Source organism: Macaca mulatta, chromosome 10, assembly GCF_049350105.2.
Source record: "Macaca mulatta isolate MMU2019108-1 chromosome 10, T2T-MMU8v2.0, whole genome shotgun sequence".
Taxonomy (NCBI): domain Eukaryota; kingdom Metazoa; phylum Chordata; class Mammalia; order Primates; family Cercopithecidae; genus Macaca; species Macaca mulatta.
Window position 1 is genome coordinate 80,132,734 of NC_133415.1, and position 25,708 is coordinate 80,158,441.

The 25,708-nt window shown below is 44.8% G+C and overlaps 1 protein-coding gene, 1 long non-coding RNA gene and 1 other non-coding gene across 3 annotated transcripts in view; all 3 read right to left on the minus strand.

The window, feature by feature from the left end:
• Positions 1–152: 152 nt before the first annotated feature.
• The window catches only part of PANK2 (pantothenate kinase 2), a 40,427-nt gene continuing 14,871 nt past the window's right edge, over positions 153–25,708 (minus strand). The window contains 6 exon segments of the mRNA NM_001435890.1: positions 153–6,721; positions 11,754–11,879; positions 13,522–13,645; positions 17,994–18,170; positions 19,813–20,066; positions 21,847–22,199. Of these exon segments, the coding sequence (NP_001422819.1) occupies positions 6,671–6,721; positions 11,754–11,879; positions 13,522–13,645; positions 17,994–18,170; positions 19,813–20,066; positions 21,847–22,199 (1,085 nt within the window). The 3' untranslated portion in view covers positions 153–6,670.
• On the minus strand, positions 9,418–11,713 carry LOC144332048 (uncharacterized). Its single transcript, XR_013399753.1, has 2 exons — positions 11,586–11,713; positions 9,418–9,491 (listed from the first exon to the last, which is right to left on the minus strand). It is a non-coding gene; the product is annotated as an uncharacterized LOC144332048 (long non-coding RNA).
• MIR103-2 (microRNA mir-103-2) lies at positions 12,996–13,073 on the minus strand. Its single transcript, NR_032393.1, has one exon. It is a non-coding gene; the product is annotated as a microRNA mir-103-2 (primary transcript).

Below are 25,708 nucleotides of genomic sequence, written 5' to 3' on the forward strand. Positions count from 1 at the left end.
TATAATTTTTCTCCTTTTCTGCTCATGCGATACCAGACAAGTGTATTCAAGGAACATTCCTACTAATGTGGGAAGAGCCATCCCAGAAATCAGAATACAAAATGTGAACCCAGAATTGGGGGATATTTTTGCAATCACATTCCTGTTGAATAAGACATACTTTCATTTTATTGCAACATACTGAACTTTAGTTTTCTATACAAATCAGAATCTGCAGTCCCTCCCTTACCCCAAATGCCCAGCTAATCCAAGAGCACAACCAGATTTTTCTGATTGACTTTCTGTGACAGGATGCTCAAGATCAGGCTCTAGCTGACAGCAGTGGCACAGGCCTCTCCCAGCTCTGAGCAGCCTCTGCAGGTGCCTGGACAGCTGCTGGTCCCTCCCCGACCTTGGCCAGTTCCAAGTGAGGACCAGTGGTGATGTGTGGCTACAACTGTGGTGGTCTCTTAGGCAAACTCTTGTGTCTTTGATGCAGGAGTCTGAGCAGCAGCAACTGAAGGCTTCTATTTTGTGGGGCAGACATCTACTGAGCAAGCACACAGTGAGTCTCATGTTTAACTGTGGATATGCCTGAATGTCCAGTGTCAGTTCATGAAGCTGCTCCCTTTCCCTCCCAGCTTTTTGTTGTTGAGACAGGGTCTTGTCACCCAGGCTGTAGTGCAGTGGCACCACTGTAGCTCACTGCAGCCTCAACTTCCTGGGTTCAAGTGATCCTCCTGCCTCAGTCTGTAGCTGGGCCTACAGGTGTACACCCTGGCTAATTTTCGTATTTTTTGTAGAGACAGGTCCTAACTCACTATGTTGCCCAGGCTGGCCTCCCGACTCTATGCACACACTTTGAAAAGAAAATGCTTCTGGTCAGGCATGGTGGCTCACGTCTGTAATCCCAACATCCCAGCACTTTGGGAGGCTGAGGCAGGCAGATCATCTGAGGTCAGGAGTTCAAGACCAGTCTGGACAATATGGTGAAACCTCCTCTCTACTAAAAACACAAAAATTTGCCCAGCATGGTGACGCATGCCTGTAATCCCAGCCACTCAAGAGGCTAAGACAGGAGAATTCCTTGAACCTGGGAGGCAGAGGTTGCAGTGAGCCGAGATCACACCACCGCACTCCAGCCTGGGCGACAGAGTTTTTTGAGACTAGCTCAAAAAAAAAAAACAAAACAAAACAAAAAAATGCTTCCTCCAGAATTTTCCCCTTATCCCTTGTTTTCCATTTGACAACAGAAATTACCCCACCAACTTTTTTTTTTTTTTTGAGACGGAGTCTCGTTCTGTTGCCCAGGCTGGAGTGCAGTGGCACGATCTCAGCTCACTACAAGTTCCGCCTCCCGGGTTCACGCCATTCTCCTGCCTCAGCCTCTCGAGCAGCTGGGACTACAGGCACTCACCAACACGTCCGACTTTTTTTAGTAGAGACGGGGTTTCACCGTGTTAGCCAGGATGGTTTTGATCTCCTGACCTCGTGATCCGCCCGTCTTGGCCTCCCAAAGTGCTGGGCCACCATGCCCGGCCAGTAATTCTTTTAGTTTAAGTTCATTTTTGTCCCCGCTGATGAAAAGAGCTGCTTCCTCCAGGCAGCCCTGGTGGTAGGGGCACAGACTTGTGCCTTGCTTCCCAGCAGCTGCCCAGTGCCTCTCTGTCCACACCCACCTCCCTGGTGTACCTGCCCCCTACAGCAGCAGCTCAGATCCTCCTCTGGATTAAAACTGCAACTGGTGCCCTAACCCAAAACTTGTGAAAAAATTCTTATCACCTCCACCCTTCTGGCACTTGTAGAATCTCTGGCCCTGGGTGTTTTTTCCTGTAGCTGTTACAGATTTCTTAAGGAGATGGACGTGTCCAGATTCATGCCTAAATATCCAGTTGATAACTGGAAAATGCTGGGTCATGGTTCTTTAGTAAAGATTAGTAAGGGATCCCCATGTGCTGTGGAATGTGCTTCCATTTGAGTGGGGATATCAGAAGAAGAGGGGCTTGCTCAGTAAACCTTACTTTGCCAATTCAGCTACAGAGCCCAAATTGTTACAAGATGCAAAGATGTACTCCACTTTTTGATCAAGCGTCAGCACCTTTGGCTTACCATCCAGTCCCTGCTTCTGTGACTGTAAGGGCCCCACCAGTATCAGCGGACTTGTTTGTGCTTTGAGGGAGCTCTTCTCAGCTCCCTGTGCCAGCCCCAGGCCTGGTGGATCTGTGTCTCAGGCCCACTGCACACCGTTCCTCTCCATCTGCCCTTCCCTCCCAGGCCCCCACTAGGGCGGGGGAGTCGGGGGAGCAGGTGTGGCAAGTGTTAGGAAGTCCCTTCTGGTGACAGCTGGTCTTCCTAGAGTGTTGCTGGTAACTGTCGCCTCTTGGTCTTTTGACATCATTGCCAGGAAAGGGGGCACCTTCGTCTTGTAGTTTGGTCCTCGGGTTTCCTCACTAGGTATTGTGTAACTCCCTCAAAAAAAGGTTTATGAAATGCTGAGCCTCAGGTTTCATAGACGTGTTTGTACACTAAAAATTCTGCAGCAGAATATTTTTAAACATTCGCAGTTTTTTGTAAGCTATATTTTTGTATATTTAATTGCTATTTTAAAATTTTAATGCATTTTGCTAATCACTCTTTAAAAAATAAAACATGCATGTAATTGACTCAAACGTGTAAATAAAAACAAATTCTGAAAAATACTTAAGTGTTGTGTGTATGCCTTTGAACAGGGGGAACATCCATGTGCCACTTAAGCACCTTCAGCAAGACTTGGAAACTCAAGGTGAGTGATTCTATCAGAGCTGGTAACTAGTACTGAGTGATTGTGATGGAAGCTCCTGTCCCTGCCTATGGCATGGTGTGCAAGCGGGGGTGGGGTCAGTGGTGAAGAGAGTGCTAGGCCACCACAGCCAGAGAAGAGAGAATCCTGGAATGCAGAGTACAGTGGAGGCTGAAGCCCCCTGGCGTCCCTGAGCTCTGCAAACAGCTAGATACAGATAAGCCGTCTTCCACGTGAACACCAGCACCAGGGTGACCTGAAATAGAACTTTTTTTTTTTGAGACAGTCTTGCTGTCACCCGGGCTGGAGTGCAGTGGAGCAATCTCGGCTCACTGCAGCAACCTCCGCCTCCTGGGTTCGAGCAATTCTCTGCCTCAGCCTCTTGAGTGCCTGGGATTACAGGCGCGCACCACCATTCCCGGCTAATTTTTGTATTTTTAGTTGAGATGGGGTTTCGCCATGTTGTCCAGGCTGGTCTTGAACTCCTGACCTCAGGTGATCCACCCGCCTTCACCTCCCAAAGTGCTGGGATTACAGACGTGAGCCATCGCACCTGGCCGAAGTAGCGTTAACTGAGTCTGTTTCCTCCACACGCTACACCACCGTGAAGAAGTGCCCCCACCCCAAGCTCCTAGTTATATCCCAGGCCTGGAAATAACTAGTGTCAGGAGAAAAAAACTCTTCATCCAAAGCCTTCCTGTGACTGTTGCTGCTCTCACCACCCCTCACTAGCACCTCTCCAAGTCAGCTTCTGCCCTGTGGCTTCCTGGCTTTCATCAAGGCCAGCCAGGATCTTGCAAACAAATGTGGGCAACCTCAATTCAGATGCCCAGAGAGCTCCTCTTCCTTCAGTCCCCTGAGCCACAGGCCCCTGGCCGGCCTCTCCCTGAGCAGTCGTTTTCTTTGCAGCTTCTTCCTTCACTGCTCAACTCGCCATTATTTTTCTCACCCTACCTTAGAACTCATGAAATCCCCTTGCTTTGCCCACCTACATGCAGATCATTCTCAGCTCTGTATCTCCAATCCAAATACCCAGTGCTTATTTGGAGTCTCAAAATCAGGTAGTCCACAAATGAGCCCAGGTGCCCTCTTGGTATCTCCCCTCCCTCCCCTGTATCCAGTCACTACTTCCCAACACAAGCCCTCTAAGCATCTTTCCATTCTGGCCATCCACTTCTCCCATCTTAGTTCAGGCCTTCCTTTCTCACCTGGACCATGGTCACAGCCCCCTTCACGGCCACTAGTGGAGGGCAGACTGAAAGGGACAGCTGCTGAGAGAAGACAGGGAAGTGGCAATGGTAACAGCAGAGTTTATGGGCACCTCACAACCTGGAGGTGGTGAGACAGCAGTAAGCTGGGATGAGGGTGTGGACAATGCTGCATAGAGATCTACAAATGTAGAGAGAAGGCAGTGCCTTGGGGCAGTGCCTCAGAGGCAAGGGGCGGCTGAAGTGTTCCCTGGAAATCAGTCAAGGTGCTGCTGATGACTGCTTGGGGAGACCCCGGACTGCGGCTGAGGACAGCCACAGCTAACTGTCAGCAGAGAATGAGCCAGAACATTAGTAAACTGGGTGGCAGGACAGGCAAGAGGGCTGTGCTGAGTGAGAACGGAGACAAAGCTGTGAAATGAATGCCAGATTCAGTGCCATGGGATTAACTGGTGGCCTACCAAGAATCCTGCTGTGGGCCGGGCACAGGGGCTCACACCTGTATTCCCAGCACTTTGGGAGGTCAAGGCAGGCGGATCACCTGAGGTCTGGAGTTCGAGGCCAGCCTGGCCAACATGGTGAAACCCCATCTCTACTAAAAATATAAAAATCAGCCAGACACGGTGGTGCACGCCTGTAGTCTCAGCTACTCGGGAGGCTGAGGCAGGAGTAAGGCAGAGGTTGCCGTGAGCCAAGATCGCGCCACTGCACTCCAGCCTGGGTGACAGAGTGAGACTCCATCTCAAAAAACAAAAAAAAACCTGCTGTGGAGTGACAGAATGTGCTAAGCACAAGGTGGAACATGAGGAAATGGACTGGTTTCTCTAGAGGAGGGGGAGGGCCCATGGAGGAGGAAGCTCAAAGCGAGGCAGAAGGGGACATCAACAGCATCTTCCCAACTCAGGCACCAGAGACAGAGAGTCCTGGGTTTGCGTCCAGCTCTGCTCTTTTCCAGTTGAGTGGCCTTGGGCAGGCTTACTCATCTGGGTTTCAGTTTCCTTCTCTGTTAAAATTGTGGGAACAGCAAGGGCTGCATGATGCCCCACGTCGAGCAATGGACAACCTCCTGAACAGTCAGCACAGCAGAGGCAGCAGGACCACAGCACAGGGACCCCAGAGGGGCAGGCCCTGGCCTGGGTCTCCATGGGAAGTGAGCAAGTTCACAGAAGTTGGCCCAGGGAGCAGCACCCTGTGGTACAAACAGGAGGATGGTGGTGCCATCTTTGGTGGCTGGGTACTGGAGAAGGGTGAGACCACCAAGAGCGCCGCTGGGAGCAGAGGAGGGCAGAGGAACTCACGATTAGGACATCAGAGGTAGTTATAGGCCAGGAGCCTGCAAAGAGCAGCAGCAGGGAGGAGGATCACCAATCACTGTCCAGGGGACAAAATTACCCTCCATGCAGCAGCCATCCTGCTCTGCACCCAAGGTCCCAATGCAGCAGCACCATATTTCCTAAGTGCCAAGGCCCAAGTGCAGAGGTGGCCATGCCTAGTGGAACAACCCACACACCAGTTCCCCTAGCCCCAGCTGGAGCGCAGATGCCTCTGCTGCCCCCATGCGGCTGGCTGGCACCCTGCCCATCCCTCCCTGACCGCAGCCTTAAACTGCGGGGAGGCTGCAGAGCCTTGGGGTTTTCCTTCCTGGACCAAGGCTGCTTCGTACAGGCCCGTCCTTGCCTTCAACAGCAATATGGGCACCACTTAAGACCTCAGATATGAAAGGTGCATTCTCTCCTTGGGAAAGGCTTTTGAAATTATTCTGCACAGCAGAAAGAAAAGCTTCAGCCCCTACCAAGAGCACCTGCAGCCTGGCACTCAGGCAGTCTTCTGAGCCTCACCTCCCAGTGCCACAGTGCCCTGAAGGACCCCCAACTCCCCATGAGTTCTTTGACCGACACCTCAGTTCTTCCGTTTCTACTTAGCCTGAAAGAAAAACCAGATTCTCCCTGATCCCCTGAGGAGGTGTTGATTCTAGTGGCCCTTCTGACTCATATTAGTCTTCCAGATTGTGCTGGTTCTGCCAGTGTACCCACTTTCATCAGAACAGTCCTCCCACTACCCAAGGAAATTCTGCCAAGAAAAGAAGTCCTGTCTTTCCAGACATTCATTCCCAGGATTTAGTGTAAAGTACGTGGAACTGCCCTTCCAAAAACTGCTTGTTAAGTTTCAGGTACACAATTAACCTGCCCAATTAAGTTTGCAGAACCTTGAAATAAAACATGTTTTACAGTTAAGTTCACACACAGGCTTAATGCAAACCAGAGTAATGCACAGATGATTGCCAAGACCATACTGACAAATTGTGATTAGATTTTAACATATCGTAGCCTGCCTTACATTCAGCAAGTTCAAACAGGACACAAAACCACAGTCAACTGAACACAGAGCAGCTCTCTTCTAAAGCATCTCCAGTGAGTGATGCAGAGATTTCAAAAATACAAAGCAGGCAACTTATATACAGCAAATCCTCACACTGCTTGGACATGGGCCACTTTTTTGTTGTTTTTAATATATCTTTCCTTCCTGGTTGCTAGTTTAGACTGAATTCTTAAGGATTTATCTTGATGACTTAGAAAAATACACGCATCCTTTCTCACTTTGTTTCAGGTAGTGCACAGTCATGAAATTGAGTAAGTCTCTTAAAGAAATGAAAGTCCACAGATCCCATGGTGGAAGGTTTCAGGAACCCCTCCCCAGGTAACGATCAGGGGATCTTCAACAGCTCAAGGAGTGCTCCAACAGCTCCAAAATAACCCTGAAAGAAAATACACCAAAAATAAGTGCAATTTTCCTTAGACTTATTCAGCTCACCTTACATGTGATGACTAGTGTTAAAGCCAACACTGCCCTTCACACAGCATACCCATTTCCTGAGCACCCCAGAAGGGCCAAGGCCAGCCTGGGAGCACAGATGCCCTAAGGAGTCCCTGTCTGGGGAGGGGGCTGGATGTCCTAGACTATCCAAGCACTTCAGACCACTGTGATAAGAGCAAAACCAAACCCGCAGAGGGGCCGATAGGAGCTATGAGGCTAGCAGCAGCTCAGTTACCTCTGGTAAGAGACAGAAACTGACTTGTATTTCTGGGGAATGAGGTGAGAAGCAGCAGAGGCCTGGAGCATTTCTAGACAACTAAGGAATGAAGGCGAGGTGGGATGTGAAGTGCAATGAAGCAGGTGCAGTTGGGGGGTGGGTCACAGACGGTGAGAGCCCGACTGGGCTGGGGGAGGGAGGGAGAGTAAGAGATAAGATGGATTCAAGATTCACCCCTAACAGAGGACAGGACAGCAGAAGGGGGGGCAGTATCTCCGAGAATGGGGACACAGGAGTAAGAGACATGGAGAGCAAGGCTGGTGGGTGAGTTCCCTACAGGACATGAGACGCTAAGGTGCCCACAGCAGCCAAGCAGCTGTGCCCGGGTGGTCACCAGATACCTGGATCACTGGCCCAGAAGCCAGAGGGGACAAGGATGGCGGGGGGGGGCCAACATCCCTGAGAATGGGGACACAGGAGTAAGAGATGTGGAGAGCAAGGCCAGTGGGTGAGTTCCCTACAGGACATGAGAAGCTGAGGTGCCCACAGCAGCCAAGCAGCTGTGCCCAGGTGGTCACCAGACACCTGGATCACTGGCCCAGAAGCAGGGAGCATAGGAAGGAACACCACCACCCAGAGGCAACGTGGAGAGGCACAGAACAAAGAGCAAACTCTGAGGAAGCACGGAGGTTCCTGAGGGAGGGCAGCCCTCAGCCCTCCTGAGACACAGAAGCAGCAGCTGAGAGAGGACAAGCACTGTGCTGTCTCCAGAAGCAAGCAGTCTGGTCACATGCAACCAAGAACTCACAACCAAAACACAGGAATAGCACATTAGAGAAAACGAGGCAAACCCCATAATGACAGAAAAGAGAATGGTAGCAAGAAACAGAGGTAAATCCTAAAACGATGCAGAATCCATCAGGGTCTCCAACCCGTAAGGTAAGGTATCAGACTACTTTTTAAAATAAATAACCAAATAAGGAATGAGAAGATCCTGAAAGACTTGTGTATGGATTTTTAAAAAATAAACAGGCCGGGCGCAGTGGCTCAAGCCTGTAATCCCAGCACTTTGGGAGGCCGAGACGGGTGGATCAAGAGGTCAGGAGATCGAGACCATCCTGGCTAACACGGTGAAACCCCGTCTCTACTAAAAATACAAAAAACTAGCCGGGTGAGGTGGCGGGCGCCTGTAGTCCCAGCTACTCGGGAGGCTGAGGCAGGAGAATGGCGTAAACCCGGGAGGCAGAGCTTGCAGTGAGCTGAGATCATGCCACTGCACTCCAGCCTGGGCGACAGAGGGAGACTCCATCATAAAAAAATAAAAATAAAAATAAAAAAATAAAATAAACAAGTCTCTGAAACATCATAAATAACCACTCTATCTTTCACGAAAAGCTTCTTCAAGAAACGTGATCAAACAAAAGAGGCCAAAGCCTTTCTTGTCACACCCTAGTTGGCAATTTAAAAGAAAGGCATACTGGCCGGGCACAGTGGCCCACAGCTGTAACCCAGCACTTTGGGAGACTAAGGCAGGTGGATCACTTGAGGTCTGGAGTTCAACACCAGCCTGGCCAATATGGCAAACCCCGTGTCTCTACTAAAAATACAAAAATTAGCCAGGTGCTGTGGTATGTGCCTGTAGTCCCAGCTACTCAGGAGGCTTAGACAAGAGAATCACCTGAACCCAGGAGGCAGAAGTTAAAGTGAGCCAAGACTGTGCCACTGTACTCTGGCCTGGCTGACAGAGTGAGACCCCATCTCAAAAAACAAAAACAAACAAATAAAAGAAAGGCATATTGACCATCTTTGGTTTTGGTGTGTATAAATAAAATAAAGGCAGCCACACCAATCTGTGATGTGAGGCAGCCAGCAGCTACAGGACAAAGCACAACGGAAATACAGAGGCAAGGGTATTTGTCTTAAGAGTTCACTATACAGTCTGTTTTAGGTAGCTTTCTGTACCTTTTATAATAAAATACAGAAGATAAAGTCAACCATTGTATATACATATATACACAGAGAGAGAGAGAGAGAGGGGTCCACTGAAGACTGGGATGCTACTATCGAGACAGAAACAGGTGGTTATAAACTATAACATGCTAAGATGAGAGTAAAGGAAGAAAAGAGGAAAGGCTTGAGAGAATCTATAGGAAGCTTTCACAAGAAAAGTTAAAGTGACTTCAATGTGAGGGCAAGAAAATATTTCAAGGCTCAGAGAGGCTCAAGTAATCAAAGTTCCACAAGTACAGAGATCAACAAAAGAGTCAAAGGCCTGAATGCAAATGGAAAACACAGGGACAAATGGACCAGCAAAGCTAACCAGTGGGAAAAACAAAGTCAGCGAGCAATAAGGACAAAATGCAACCAAGAATTTCACAAAGGGCTTATAACTATTATGACATGACGGTATCGGTCTGGTGTTTTGTTTTTGAGATGGAGTTTCGCTCTTGTTGCCCAGGCTGGAGTGCAGTAGCGCGTCTCGGCTCACTGCAACCTCTGCCTCCCGGGTTCAAGCGATTCTCCCACCTCAGCCTCTCAAGTAGCTGAGATTACAGGCATGTGCTACCACGCCCAGCTAATTTGTGTGTGTGTGTGTGTTTTTTTTTTTTTTTTTTTTTTTGAGACGAAGTCTCGCTCTGTCGCCCAGGCTGGAGTGCAGTGGCCGGATCTCAGCTCACTGCAAGCTCCGCCTCCCGGGTTTACACCATTCTCCTGCCTCAGCCTCCCGAGTAGCTGGGACTACAGGCGCCCACCATCTTGCCCGGCTAGTTTTTTGTATTTTTTAGTAGAGACGGGGTTTCACTGTGTTAGCCAGGATGGTCTCGATCTCCTGACCTCATGATCTGCCCGCCTCGGCCTCCCAAAGTGCTGGGATTACAGGCTTGAGCCACCATGCCCGGCCTAATTTTTGTATTTTTTGTAGTGACAGGGCTTCTCCATGTTGGTCAGGCTGGTCTCAAACTCCTGACCTGGTGATCCGCCCACCTCAGCCTCCCAAAGTGCTGGGATTACAGGCGTGAGCCACTGCGCCTGGCCTGTTTGGTGTTTTTGTCTGTTTTGTTGTTTTATTTTTGTTTTTGAGACAGAGTCTCGTTCTGTTGCCCAGGCTGGAGTACAGTGGTGTGATCTCAACTCACTGCAACCTCCGCCTCCCAAGTTCAAGAGATTCTCCTGTCTCAGCCTCCCGAGTAGCTGGGATTACAGGCACCCGCCATTGCACCCGGCTAATTTTTGTATTTTTAGTAGAGATGGGGTTTTGCCATGTTGGCCAGGCTGGTCTCAAACTCCTGACCTCAGGTGATCTGCCCATCTCAGCCTCCCAAAATGCTGGGATTACAGATATGAGCCACCGCACCCAGCCTGTTTTTTGTGGTTTTTTTAAGGTTAACTTAAAAAACTAGTCTCCATGTTCTACCTAGGAAAAGGTTAAACAAGAGGCAGAAATAAAGCAGAAAAAGATCTAACATTCGAGTTTTTAAAATTCTAATATAAAGCAAAATAAAATAAATCTGAGATCACAAAAAAAAGATGTATACAGAAACACTATGAACTGTAAGAAACTTAATGGCAATTCAGTGCTGGTTTACAAATACAGTAATGCTAGAATTTTAAAACTAAGTTAGATGACTTCAATTTTAAGCTTTTTGATAAGGGGATTTGTGTACTTTGGACTTCAACTATGAACTAAAGCAATTTAAAGAGAAAAAGTAATCTAGCACTTCAAATCTGTGCTACTATCTGGACTTTGATTTCCTTTAATTGATATAGACTATTTAACTAAATATGCAATACAATTCTGAAAAATGTTCATCATAACAATATCTAAAATCCAAGAACAGTTGAAATAATAGTTCAATTGACCCACAACCAAGAAGGGAAGAACGAACCCTATCCTCTTTCCACACCTCTGCTTCTTTTCCCCAACAGGAAAAGTAAGAGTGCTTTCCAAGACAGGCTATGAGGTTGAACAATCTGATTCTTTTCCATTCCATCATTTCCAGCCTGTCTACAATTGTACTTAAGTTCTTATGATAGTGTGGTTCTAGTCTGACAGGTTTACTGATCTATTCATTTTTACAACATGCATCTTAAATAACTGGCACAAGAATTACAATATATAAAAATTGGCATTGAAAAAAATGAAAAAAACCAGAACCCAGAGTAATGGCACAGTCAGTGCAATAGAAAAAATATAAAGGACAGTTCAGACAAAAATGTGGCATCAGAAATATAGGGGAATGTTCATCAAGGGTTTTTCTCTAAAATTCCTAAGCTTACGATTAAATTAACCCAAAATCTACCTTGCATTAGTATCAGGGAAGAAACAGCTTTCGAATGTTACAAAGTTAAACTACCAAAAAAGGTGGGCACAGTGGCTCACACCTGTAATCCTGGAACTTTGGGAGGCCAAGGAGGGCAGATCACTTAAGGTCAGGAGTTTGAGATCAGTCCAGCTTGGCCAACTAAAAGTACAAAAATTAGCAGGGTGTGGTGGCGCACGCTTGTAATCCTAGCTACTTAAGAGACTGAGGTGGGAGGATTGCTTGAACCCAGGAGGCAGAGGCTGCAGTGAGCCCCAAGATTGCACCACTGCACTCCAGTCTGGGTGACAGAGCGAGACTCCATCTCGAAAAAACAAAAAACAAAAGAAACACTGCAGCCCATCTCACCTCCACCCTCTACCTCAAGTTCCATGACAGTGTGACCCGCAAGCCCTCTGTGTACATAATATATCACAAAGAACAAGTCAGCTTACCTCGTGTTCCGAAAAAAGTGCTTTCAACTGCCCCTTGGACCAATAATCCAAAGCATATGCCAAAAGCCGCATGGCGATCGTATTAATTCTCAAGAAATTTCCAACAAATACCACCTGGTTAATGTTCTGAGCACACCAAAAAAAGGCAATTAGTTGTCATCTTAATTCCTATTTTCTCATAAAAGCTACCCCAAATAGAGCACCATGTGCATAGCTCTTAGCAACAATTTGACTGCTGATCAAATTTAGTCCAGTTGGTCTAGGGCTACTTAAACCTGATCCCCAGACAACTCTGGACCCACTGCAAAGCATGCTAGATAATGTCACAGGAGAGGAAAACAGATTAGGAAAAACATTTGTATTAAATATGACCAGTAATAACTAGTTTTAAATACAATGTTTTATACAGAGAAGTTAAAAAAACAAACAAACAAAAACCAGTATGACCCCAATCCAAAAGGACAGTGACACAAACAGGCAAAGTATACAAGCAATATAACACACAGGGAAAAAATCAAACCACTTGTTATCAAAGTAAAATTTTAGACCTATTAAGCTAGCAAAAAAAAGCAACTGAAATTCCACCACCAATGTCAGTAAAGTTGTAGTAAAATTAATCCACTCATTCACTGCTAAAGATGATCTAAACTGGTGCAGCCCTTGTGCAAAGCATCATGACGATAAATGTCAAAATTCATGAGCATGATCATTTCTGTAGACCAGAAATCTCACTCCTAAGTAAGCCCCATATCAAGAATAAAATTCAACCAAAGAATAACTTCATGCTTAAAAATGCTTACTGCCAAGTTATCAGCAAGCAACCGAATGCCAAGCTCTATGTTGTTTAATATAAAATAACTCGATCAAATAAATATACAGCCATGAAATGTGTAATATTTAAGTACAAAATACAAATTGTGGTATGCACACCAACTAAAATTTCTGAAAATACATAAGCACAGGAAAGGGAACATACAATAAAGAAAAAAAGTAGTTATGATATTCAAACAAAGAAATGTTTAATTACTTGATGTTGATACAGTATTTTTTCACTTAAAATGAGACAAATCCTTTGTGCCTTTTGAGGTTTCCTTTTAAGCTCCATGCCTGTATCATCTATTTAAAGGATAACTTTTTAAAAATAAAAATAAAAGAATAATTTAACAACTGTACACACAGGGACAAGCCATAAGCTGCACCAACTGGATCCTAGATCCTCTTTCCCCAAGGGCAGCCCATTCTTGGTTCTTTCATAGCCCTGTACAATGCTGCTTGACCTGAATGCTACAAGGCAGCACTGTAAAGAAGCTGAAAGCACAAAGACACAGCTCTGCTGAGGTGGGGGAGCCAAGGAGGGCACTCCTCGGCCTGCTCAGTCTTCTCCCAGCTTCAGTGACTTCCTCTGGATTCCTCCCTAGGGCCTCTAGAGCTCAGCGGTGAGTGTGGAGTCTACATTCAGCATCGTTATCCATCATCACCCCCAACAGTCCCCAGTATCTGGAACACTGGCTACCTTCTACTCTTCCTCTACTTTGTCCTCAAAATATGTCATTTTACCTCTAGACAAGTAGCAATGTTTATCTTCAGTTAAAAAAAAAAAAGATGATGATGATTAATCTCTATTTGAAGAGTTTTAACTTCGTGCTAAAACAAACCCCACCCCAAATGACTACATTTAGGCACTGTTCTGAGAAGACAGACATATGGTGGGGCCCACTTAAGTTCAGTTTTTTCCTTAGAGCAATTAAAGAAACCCATGTCCCCTTACTTCATTAAGGGCACACATTCTTGCTATTGAGCCAATGTTGTTGGTGATGGTGATCAAAGTCGCTCTGGCAAGGTCCTCTTTACTAACCGCCTCTCGCTTCTCCTTGCTCATCATGTTTCCAAAGCTGTGATGGGGGGAAAAAAAAATTCCCATTGCTAAACCAAAAGCAACAAAGCCCAACAGAACTTGAATGTTACTTTATTGAAATAACATTAGCTTTTAGGGCAACATTGTTGAAATCTTCAAACTTTCTATTTTGCAATAATAGAGCATCTGCTCAAAGAGAAATGCAGCTTCAAATAGAGCCCTCAAACAATCTAAATGAGCAGACAGCTTTCCCTGCGGTTTCTACTAAAGTCGAGCTTTGATACCAGATATTCACACATTCAGTTAGAATCTCATCAGATGCACTGGAAGGCACCATTGCTCCTGCAACCAGACAGTTCCAGGACAACACCTCTAACAGCCATTCATCTCAACTGCACAGCTGTTCCACTCAGATGGTCACATGCACATCCAGTAAACTGTTCCATCAGAGCAGAGCAAAGCACAGACAGCTGAGTCCCAGAGTGAGCTACTTAAGAGTTTCAGGTTTCCCTACAAGATAAAAGTACTTCAATGTACATGCCGAGCAGAACTGCTACAATAATTTGCCAATCAGAAAAGGAAGTGATGACCAATGAGCAAATGTTACAAACACAGAAAATGAAATCAAAGCATTTACCAAGTGTCTAAACTTAGTAAACAAGCATGTATATAAGTGATTTTTCTATTAGTAAAAGCCATGTGCCCCAACATACGAAAAACAATTATACTTCTAAACGATCTCAAAATGGAGACAACGATTTCATTTATAATAGCATCAGAGAATAAAACGCTTACAGATATATCTAACAAAAGTGTAACACCTGCACAATAAAATCTACAAAACACCGTTGAAAGAAAGCAAAGATCTAAATAAATGCAAAGGCATTCCATCTTTTTGGATCAGAAGACTCTGTATTAGGATGGCAATACCCTCCAAATTGGCCAAAAGATTCAACGCAATCTCTATTAAAATCCCAATTGTCTTATTTATAGACCTTGCCAAGTTAACCCTAAAATTCATACCCTCAAGGTACCCAGAATAGCCAAAATAATCTTGAAAAAAGAACAAGTTGGATGACTCACACTTTCTTACTTCAGAACTTAATACAAAGCTACAGTATCAAAGCAATGCGGTAATGGCATAAAAACAGATATATATATCAATGGCACAGAACTTATCGAGTCCAGGAATAAACCCAAACATCTATGGTCAACTGATTTTTGACAAAGGGGGCAAGAGAATTTAACAGGGAAAGAATCATCTTTTCAACAAATGGTACTAGGATAACTGGACATCCACACACAAAAGAAATGAACTTGGACCTCCACCTCACACCATACACAAAAGTTATTCAAAATGGATCAAATATAAGAGCTAGATATCAGAGCTAAAACCACCGGGCGCAGTGGCTCACGCCTGTAATCCCAGCACTTTGGGAGGTCGAGGTGGACGGATCACGAGGTCAAGAGATGAGACCATCCTGGACAATATGGTGAAACCCTGCCTCTACTAAAAATACAAAAATTAGCTGGGCATGGTGGTATGCACTGTAGTCCCAGTTACTCGGGAGGCTGAGGCAGGAGAATCGCTTGAACCTGGGAGGCGGAGGTCGCAATGAGCTGAGATCGCGCCACCGCACTCTAGCCTGGTGACAGAGCAAGATTCTATCTCAAAATAAAATAAAATAAAATAATAATAATAATAATATGGCCGGGCGCGGTGGCTCAAGCCTGTAATCCCAGCACTTTGGGAGGCCGAGACGGGCAGATCACGAGGTCAGGAGATCGAGACCATCCTGGCTAACACAGTGAAACCCCGTCTCTACTAAAAATACAAAAAAACTTAGCCGGGCGAGGTGGCAGGCGCCTGTAGTCCCAGCTACTCGGGAGGCTGAGGCAGGAGAATGGCGTGAACCCGGGAGGCGGAGCTTGCAGTGAGCTGAGATCCAGCCACTGCACTCCAGCCTGGGTGACAGAGCATGAGACTCCGTCTCAAAAAAAAAAAAAAAAAAATAATAATAATAATAAAATAAAAGAGCTAAAACTATAAAACACTCAGAAGAAAAAAAAATTCTTCATGATCTTAAATTAGGCAATTCTTCATTATCTTAGATTTCTTACATATAACACCAAAAGCACAAGTGATAGATGATAGATAAGATTAACTTCATCAAAATTTAAAATTTCCATGCTGCAAAGGATACCGTCAAGGAACTGAAAAGACAACTAACAAAATGGGACAAAATATTTGCAAATTATGTATCTAATAAGGGACTTGTATCCAGAACTCAATAATAAAAAGACAATCCAACTAAAAACTTAGCAATAGACTTGAGCAGATATTTCTCCAAAGACTACAGAGCGATGGCCAGTAAACACGTGAAAAGATGTTCGGGCTGGGCACGGTGGCTCACACCTGTAATCCCAGCACTTTGGGAGGCCGAGATGGGTGGATCACTTGAGGTCAGGAGTTCGAGACCAGCCTGGCCAACATGGCGAAACCGCACCTCTACTAAAAATACAGAAATTAGCCAGGCATGTTGGCATAATTTGCAGGTGTGCCTGTAATCCCAGCTACCTGGGAGGTGAAGCAGGAGAATCGCTTGAACCCAGGAGGTAGAGGTTTCAGTGAGGCAAGATGGTGTCACTGCACTCCAGCCTGCGCAACAGAGTGAGACTTTGCCACACACACAAAAAAGGTGTTCAGTCAGGCGTGATGGCTCACACCTGTAATCCCAACATGTTGGGAAGCCAAGGTGGGAGTGGGAGGATCACTTGAGACCAGGACAGCCTAGGCAACATAGAAAGACCCTATCTCTACAAAAAATAAATTAGGCAAGGCAGTGCACAGCTATAGTCCTAGTGACTCAGGAGGCTGAGGCAGGAGAAACACGAGCCCAGGAGATCAAGGCTGTAATGAGCTATGATCGCAACACTGCACTCTCACTCACGTGGGCAACAGGGCGAGACCCTGCCTCTTAAAAAATAAAAACACTACAAGATATTACTTCACTCCTATTAAGACAACTAAAACCAAGAAGACAGACAGTAAGTGTTGACAAGAAATTTAAACATTCATAACCTGCCAAGACTGTAAAATGGGACTGCCACTTTGGAAAACAGTGTAGCAGTTCCTCAAAAGATTAAACATTAAGTTATCATATGACTCAGCAATTCTCCTCTCAGGTATATACCCAAAAGAATTAAAAATATATGTGCATACATACAAAGACTTACACATAAATGTCCAACATTATAACCAAAAAAAGGAAACAACCCAAATGTTCATCAACCAATAAATGGATAAAATGTAGTATTATCCACATAATGAAATATCATGTGGCAGCAGGGCACGGTGGCTCACGCTTGTAATCCCAGCACTTCGGGAGGCTGAGGCAGGCGGATCACCTGAGGTCAGGAGTTGGAGACCAGCCTGGCCAACATGGAGAAATCCCTTCTCTACTTAAAAAAAAAACAAAATTAGCCAGGCTTGGTGGCGCATGCCTGTAATCCCAGCTACTCAGGAGGCTGAGGCAGGAGAATTGCTTGAACCCGGGAGGCGGGGGTTGCAGTGAGCCGAGATCACACCATTGCACTCCAGCCTGGGCAAAAAGAGCAAAACTCCGTCTCAGAAAAAAAAAAAAAGAAAGAAAAAAGAAATATTATTTGGCAATAAAAAGGAATAAAGTACTGATTCACACTGTAATGTGAATGTTTGAAAACATTATGCTAAACGAAGAAGTAATCACAAAAGATCACATACTGTATGATACCACTTAAATGTTCAGAAGAGGCAAACCTACAGAGACACAAAATAAATTACTGTTTGACAGGGGCTATGGGGGGAATGGAGAGTGGCAGCTAATGAATATAAGGTTTCTTTCTAGGATGATAAAAATGTCCTAAAATTGGGATTACAGTGATGGTTGCGCAATCCTGTAAATATACTAGAAATCACGAAATTGTACACTTTAAACAGGTGACTTTATAGTACGTAAATTATATCTCAATAGAGCTTTTTTAAAAAATATGCCCATTATTTTATCTCTGTATTTCTTTTGTTTGTTTTTGGGACGGAGTCTCACTGTGTCACCCAGGCTGGAGTGCAGTGGCGTGATCTCAGCTCACCGCAACCTCTGCCTCCAGGGTTCAAGTGATTCTCCTGCCTCAGCCTCCCAAGTAGCTGGGTCTACAGGTGCAAACCACCATGCCCGACTAATTTTTGTATTTTTAGTAGGGACGAGGTTACGCTATGTTGACCAGGCTGGTCTCGAACTCTTGACCTCATGATCTGCCCGCCTCGGCCTCCCAAAGTGCTGGGATTACAGGCATGAGCCCCTGCGCCCGGCCCTCCTGTATTTCTTAGAACACACATGCCCCCTTACCTTGAAGCCACAGCCCAGCCTGGCAGTCCAAACCTCTCATAGTCCCCTCCATAAATATCTCGTACTAGTTTATCCACTTTGGTGCTATCTCCACGAGATGCCATTTCAAGAGCTTCTTCAAAAGTGGTACAGCCAGTAAGAAGACAACAGAGACCAAAAAAAGTTCCTCCTCCAAGACTATGATTTAAAAAAGTAACACAATATTGTAACATTTTAAAAAATAAGAACAGGAAGTTAACATTTATGAACCCAAAACCATATTCACATATCCAACCCAATCATGCAAATGTCACTGGTAGGAAACAAGTCTGTGAAAAGATAAGGTGCCTGATATATACCTTTAAGACACATATGCATGTGAGCCAACATGCAAAGTCCAAACTACAGGGCCCATGTCCCCAGAGCAGTCTGGCTGGCTGCCAAGTATGAAGAGCCTCAAGTGCAAATTAGCCCTACAAGCCTGGGGTCATGCTAACACCTCCTCCCCTTCCCTCTCCAAGTACATTCCCTGAGTCATTCTCATCTGAGCACCTTGTCACCCTGGCTTATCAGTGCACCCCCCATCATACTCCTCCTGCAATGTGTTTTGTCACAAAAAAATTACTCCTCTATTTAAATCACAACTGCTTTTTAAAAAATTTGTTTATCCCAACCCCAGATCCCTGTTTTTGTTTTTCCTGAAGTGACTTCTGACCCTTAAGCCGAAACATTTTCTTTCATCTAATCCTTTTTTTTTTTTTTGAGATGGAGTTTAGCTCTTGTTGCCCAGGCTGGAGTACAATGGCACGATCTTGGCTCACCGCAATCTCTGCCTCCTCGTTCAAGTGATTCTCCTGCTTTGGCCTCCCAAGTAGCTGGGATTACAGGAATGTGCCACCATGCCCGGCTAATTTTGTATTTTTAGTAGAGACGGGGTTTCTCCATGTTGGCCAGGTTGGTCTTTAACACCCTACCTCAATGCGCCCGCCTCGGCCTCCCAAAGTGCTGGGATTACAGGTGTGAGCCACTGTGCCCAGCCCTAATTCTCTCTTTTCTTTTCTTTTTTTTTTCCTGAGACGGAGTCTCACTCTGTCACCCAGGCTCGAGTGCAGTGGCACAATCTCAGCTCATTGCAACCTCCACCCTCTGAGTTCAAGCAATTCTCCCGCCTCAGCCTCCTGAGTAGCTGGGATTATAGGCGCCTGCCACTGCGTCCGGCTAATTTTTGTATTTTTACTAGAGATGGGGTTTCACCATGTTGGCCAGGCTGATCTTGAACTTCTGACCTAGTCATCCACCTGCCTCGGCCTCCCAAAGCACTGGGATTACAGGCATGAGCCACCACGCCTGGCTAATCCTCTCTTTTCATACTACCTTCCTTCAATAATTTTTCTACTGATTAGTACATATCAACTTCTGAATCACATACCTAGAATAAATCATTATTCTACACACACATATATGTGTGTAGAAGCATGAAATTTACACAGGTTTCAAAGCTAGGTCCTTTCCCATGCCTTCTCCTTACAGATGCTGCCTAATAACTTTAGCTACTTTGTGTATGCACACCATAAACTATCTGAGGGCAAGGGCTACAACGAGTCTGCTGGCGCGACCGTTTAGGAAACACCTAGGATAGTGAGTCTTGAACAGTAGAGATTAAAGAAAACTGGGTCATAAAATCAGAATTTTCAAAGAGAAACATTTGTTTGCATAATCTAGAAACACTTAAATCTTTCACCTAGCAGGTTCTCGAAGGTATAGTTAGTTACATGTAATACCTGAAAACTCAGCCCGTTATGATACTAAGAATAAACAATGAGTTTTATATACAACTTACCTAGTACCTGTGACCCGTTTGTAATTATCTTTGGAATATACTGCTAAGATGCTAACCCCTGAGCCAATGTTCACCAGAAGCAGAGGATATGGATTTTTCAAATCAAATGGTAACTTCTGACACTTTTCAGAATCAGCAGGGTTTTCAAAGTAATAGCACTGTGACCGTCCATTGAATCCAACTGAGTCAATGTATAAAATTCCTTTTATCAAGCAATCTAGTTCATCCAGTTTGCAAAGCTGAAGATCACCTATCTGTAATGAAATAAGAATGTACTCAGACTTTTTAATAACCCAAGAGAAACAAAAATTCCATTCAGTAAGACATCCCCACTACGTGAAACAAACCATAAAAGTGCACTCACAGATGTGTATTATTTGTGCATGCTTTAAGAACAGATTTAGGAGCAAACATAGGGATAGAATGCTGAGACAGACTCCTGCTACCACAGAGCCAAATACACTCTACATAGAAACTACTGCAGCAGCTGAATAAGTGTGACCAAAAAAAACCCCACAGTATTTATCAACCTTCAAGCAGAAATCCAGATCTCTGCTTACAGGGACAATGGGGCTGAAGCGCAGCTCAGGCTACAGCACTATCAGAAACCACCTGGTGACACAGGGCAGGAGCCACAAGGACTGTGACAGAGGACCATCTCAAGACTTTGGAGCAGTATCAAAAGAGGCCATACATTATTCAACAATCTGAAGCCAAAAGGCTGAAAGTATCCAGTTAGAAGGTAAGATTTTTTTTTTCACTATCTAAACCAGCTACAGCTTCTTGGGAGGGAGGGGAATTTTAGCAGTCAAAATTTGAGCTGTTTTATAATCAATTAATTCCATTTAAATAATAGAGGAATGACTAAGTTATTATTTGTATTACGGAGCACTGTATAGCAACTAAAAATGAAGAGGATTGGCCGGGCGTGGTGGCTCACGCCTGTAATCCCAGCACTTTGGGAGGCTGAGGCGGGCAGATCACCTGAGATCAGGAGTTCGAGACCAGCCTGACCAACACAGAGAAACCCTGTCTCTACTAAAAATACAAAATTAGCCGGGCGTGGTGGCACATGCCTGTAATCCCAGCTACTTGGGAGGCTGAGGCAGGAGAATTGCTTGAACCCAGGAGGTGGAAGCTGTGTTGAGCCGATATCGTGCCATTGCACTCCAGCCTGGGAACAAGAGTGAAACTCCATCTCAAGAAAAAAAAAAGGCAGAATCTCTTTTGGACTAATGTTCTCTCATTAAGCGACAGAAAAACACAGTCAGTCACTGAAGACATTTTCAATCTGTATTGCACCCTGAAGGTCAGGATCTTGGCCAATTCATTTGTCAGTTCTCTGGCCTACCCCCACCATCCACCCTGAAAGGACCTAGCCTCAAGGCCTTGCTCATAATGTTCACCAGTGTTCACTCAAAAAAAGCAAGATAGAGCGCCTGGCAGCACGCCCCAGGGGCCAGACATGGTGGCAAGACTCCAGTTAAGTGTGCAGCACAGAACACATCAGAAAGCATTCTGGGAGAGAAGGGCTCTGCAGTTACCCATCTCAGACCAGCCCTGAGCCTGAAAACACCACTTTTGACCAGAGTTCCTTATTTTTTCAGTTGGTGAACATGCATGGAAACAACTGAGGGAGACAAGAGAAATTATGTGGTAGACAAGATTGAAAACAATTTCATGACATGAAATGATTTTTTAAAATTATATTTCAATCTCATTGTTCATGATCTAATGATGTTCCTTGTAGGTAGTTTCTTCCTCAACATACAGCAGATGCCCTAATTTTTCATAGTAAAGGAACAACAAAATGCTACCCTTTTAGTGGCTCTGATTGTCATCCATATCCGTATATCTGAACTATACAACCACCTCTAGACGGCTACATTCTATCACTAGTGTACCCTTTAATCTTCATTTGACTCAAGAAAATTCAAGTTCTACTAGAGATGGAAATTATTTCACCACTTGCTACTGGCATTATTTTTAACAATCAAATTACCATAAATTGTATATAAGCTAAAAAATGCATACTGTGAGAAAATCCTGCTCAAATTTGTACGCTCCACCTCCAGTGGCACAAAAGACAGTGTGGAGACTCGAGAAGTTTTTATCTCTGCCCATTTGAATAAAAGCAGGCATGTCATGAGTGGGAAAGCGTATAAAGTGCAGATTGCCTTTGCGTCCACACAGAGTCAGGTCCTTCAGCTCGAGGTGCACGTCCCGAATGCCTGTGGACCCATAAGCCACATTGGAGGTCAGGTACTTCCGAATGCTTTTAAGACTTTCCACTTCTTCCTCTTCTTCTTCAGCAGTGATGTCTTTGGGTTCAAAATAAACCAGCTTGACCAGAGTTCCACCGATATCCAAGCCAAACCATGGAAAAACTAAACGGGGAAGAAAAATAAGTCAGCACAGCTTTTTTCTGAAAACTAAATTTACACTTACCACAGTACCAACTTATTTCAAACCCTAGGGTTTCCAAAGAACATAATTCTACACAAAAAGGTTTTGGGGCAAAGAATTGTGATTCTGTCTTGATTTAGATGCACAACTTAAAAAAAATACTACAGCAAAGATGAAAAATAAAAATATCAAAGTATTGAGCCAACCCAATCATCCTGACAAGCCCAAACTGCATTATGAAATACTTTAACAATAACAAGCTGACTACTCATAAGCCTCAACTGTGAAAAACAAAGATTCAGAATGAAAAGCTATATTTCCTATTAGTTTAAAAAAAAAAAAAATTGAGACTTCAGAGTTTTGGTTTAGCAGCAAACTAGAAACAGGAAATTCCCAACCCTATGTAACATATAACCTCCAATGGTCAATTTATCTTTCAAAATCTGATATCCCAAAAATAAAAGGTTTCAATAGACGTTATGTTAACATCGGTTCCCAAAATGTCCTTTAAGCCAAGCACAGTGGCTCATGCCTGTAATCTTAGCACTTTGGGAGGCCAAGATGGGTGGATCACCTGAGGTCAAAAGTTTGAGACCAGCCTGATCAATATGGTAAAACCCCATCTCTACTAAAAATACAAAAATTAGCCAGGCACAGTGACGTGCACCTGTAGTATCAGCTACTCGGGAATTCGAAACAGAACTGCTTCAACCTGGGAGATGGAGACTGCAGTGAGCTGAGATGGCACCACTGCACTCCAGCCTGGGCAACAGAGTTGAGGCTCTGTCTCCAAAAAAAAAAAAAAAAAAAAAAAGGAGAAGGGGGCCAGGCGCGGTGGCTCACGACTGCAATTCCAACACTTTGGGAGGCTGAGGCGGACGAATCACCTGAGGTCAGGAATTCGAGACCAGCCTGGCCAACATGGTGAAACCTTGTCTCTACTAAAAATACAAAAATTAGCCAGGCATGTTGGTGGGCACCTATAATCCTAGCACTCCGGAGGCTAAGGAAGGATGAGAAAGAAGAATCACTTGAACCCGGGAGGCGGAGGCTGCAGTGAGCCGAGATCATACCACTGCGCTCCAGCCTGGGTGACAGAGCGAGACTCCATCCCCAAAAAAATAAAAATAAAAATAAAAAAAGGCCAGGCATGGAGGCTCACGCCTGTAATCCCAGCACTTGGGGAGGCCAAGGCAGGTGGATCACAAGGTCAAGAGACCGAGATCATCCTGGCCAACATGGTGAAACCATCTCTACTAAAAATACAAAAATCAGTTGGCCATGGTGGTGTGCGCTTGTAGTCCCTGCTACTCCGGAGGCTGAGGCAGGAGAATCGCTTGAACCCGCGAGGCAGAAGTTGCAGTGAGCCGAGATCGCACCACTGCACTCCAGCCTGGCGACAGAACGAGACTCCATCCCAAAGAAAAAAAAAAGAAAAAGAAGGCCCGAAGAGATTGGATCAAAATGGACTACACAGACATATGGAAGGTCCCAATTTAATGAGGGCTCAAATTTAATGTGAGCCACTGCGCCCCACCTGATTTACAGTATTTTCAACTTCTGATGGATTTATGGAATGTAGCATAAACATCATACATCAAAGAGCATCTGTAAATGCTTCCCCTCCCAACCTAAATCCTAGAAATTACTAAAGATGTGGGTTTAGGCCAGGCGCGGTGGCTCACACCTGTAATCCCAGCACTTTGGGAGGTCGAGGAGGGCATATCACCTGAGGTCAGGAGTTTGAGACCAGCCTGGCCAACATGGTGAAACCCTATCTCTACTAAAAATACAAAATTAGCCCGGCGTGGTGGCGGGCACCTGTAATCCTAGCTACTCAGGAGACTGAGGCAGGAGAATTGCTTGAACCTGGGAGGTGGAGGTTTCAGTGAGCTGAGATTGCACTACTGCACTCCAGCCTGGGTGACACAGCAAAACTCCACCTCAGAAAAAAAAAAAAAAGATTTGGGTTTATTGATATATTATTTTTTTAAATAATTCTGGGAACCAAGAAGAGATAGGAGCAGAACTAGGTTTACAGAGGCAATAACCATGCATAAGCCTCAAAAGAGGAATGCTATTAAAACTGGGATCAGCTATGAAGGTGAGACAGAGAACGTAGGGGTGTTCTATCCAAGATGTAGGTTTAGGGTGGCTACCATGGGGAAACAAAAGCAGGTCTGGTGCAGTCACAAGTGATAGTGGGGAAATGTGCCTGGCACAAGTGGAAAGGTCACTCCCTCTACTAATAACCATGTTCTATCCCCAACACCAACAGAAGCAGTATTCACTGGAAACAGGTACAGAGGCCCAGAATCAGGATGGCACTCAGGTGGCTGCTATTTCCCAGAATAAGTAAGGAGACATTTTGCCCCATATTTTGCCACACATCTCATAACTCCCCTACAATCAATTCTGACCAACTGGTAAACAGACACTGAATCCACTGGCAGAAGAACAGCAATTCTCACAACAGCAATTCTCAAACCAGTGATTATCACTTTTACAAACTAGAAAAACTAAAACCATGAAAATGAGAAACTAAGTATCTGAAGAACGAGTTGCAGGAATAAACAAGAGAATCAAAAATATTCTCAGAAGTAAAATTATATCTCATCCATTAAAAAAAGCTACCATACAATCAAAAATTAAAAAACAATTGCCAGATGTGTGTGGTTGCAAAAATTAACACATGATAAAATTATATACAACTGAATACACAATGTACAAAAGAGTCTATGCAAAACTGTTTCTATTTATTTTTCACCTTTTATTTTTATTTTTAGAGACAGCATGTCACTCTGCTGCCCAGGCTGGAGTGCAATGGCTCAATCACAACTGACTGTTAACCTTGAACTCCTGGGCTCAAGCAATCCTCCTGCCTCAGCATCCCAAGTAACTATGACTACAGGAACACAACCATTCCAGCTAATTTTTTAATTTTTTGTAGAGACAAGGTCTCACTGTGCTGTCCAGGCTAGTCTCCAACTCCTGGCCTCAAACAGTTCTCCCACTTTGGCCTCCCAAAGTGCTGGGATTACAGGCCTGAGTCATCACGCCCAGCCAAAATCAGCAAAATTTACATACGGTTTGTCCATGTTAACTTCCTAACTGTGGGAAAAAATGCTCTCAAAACCAAAAAAAAGGACAAACTACTACATACTTAATATTCATGAATCTCAAAAATAGGCTGAGTTAATAAAACAAACCTTGCACAAAAGGCTACACGCTATATTATTCCATTTATATGAAACTTTTGAATATGCAAACTGGCCAGGCACGGTGGCTCAAGCCTGTAATCCCAGCCCTTTGGAGGCCAAGGCAGACAGATCACCTGAGGTCAGGAGTTCAAGAGCAGCCTGGCCAATATGGTTAAATCATACTGTACTAAGCATATGTACTAAAAATACAAAACTTAGGCCGGGCACAGTGGCTCACGCCTGTAATCCCAGCACTATGGGAGTCTGAGGGAGGTGGATCACAAAGTCAG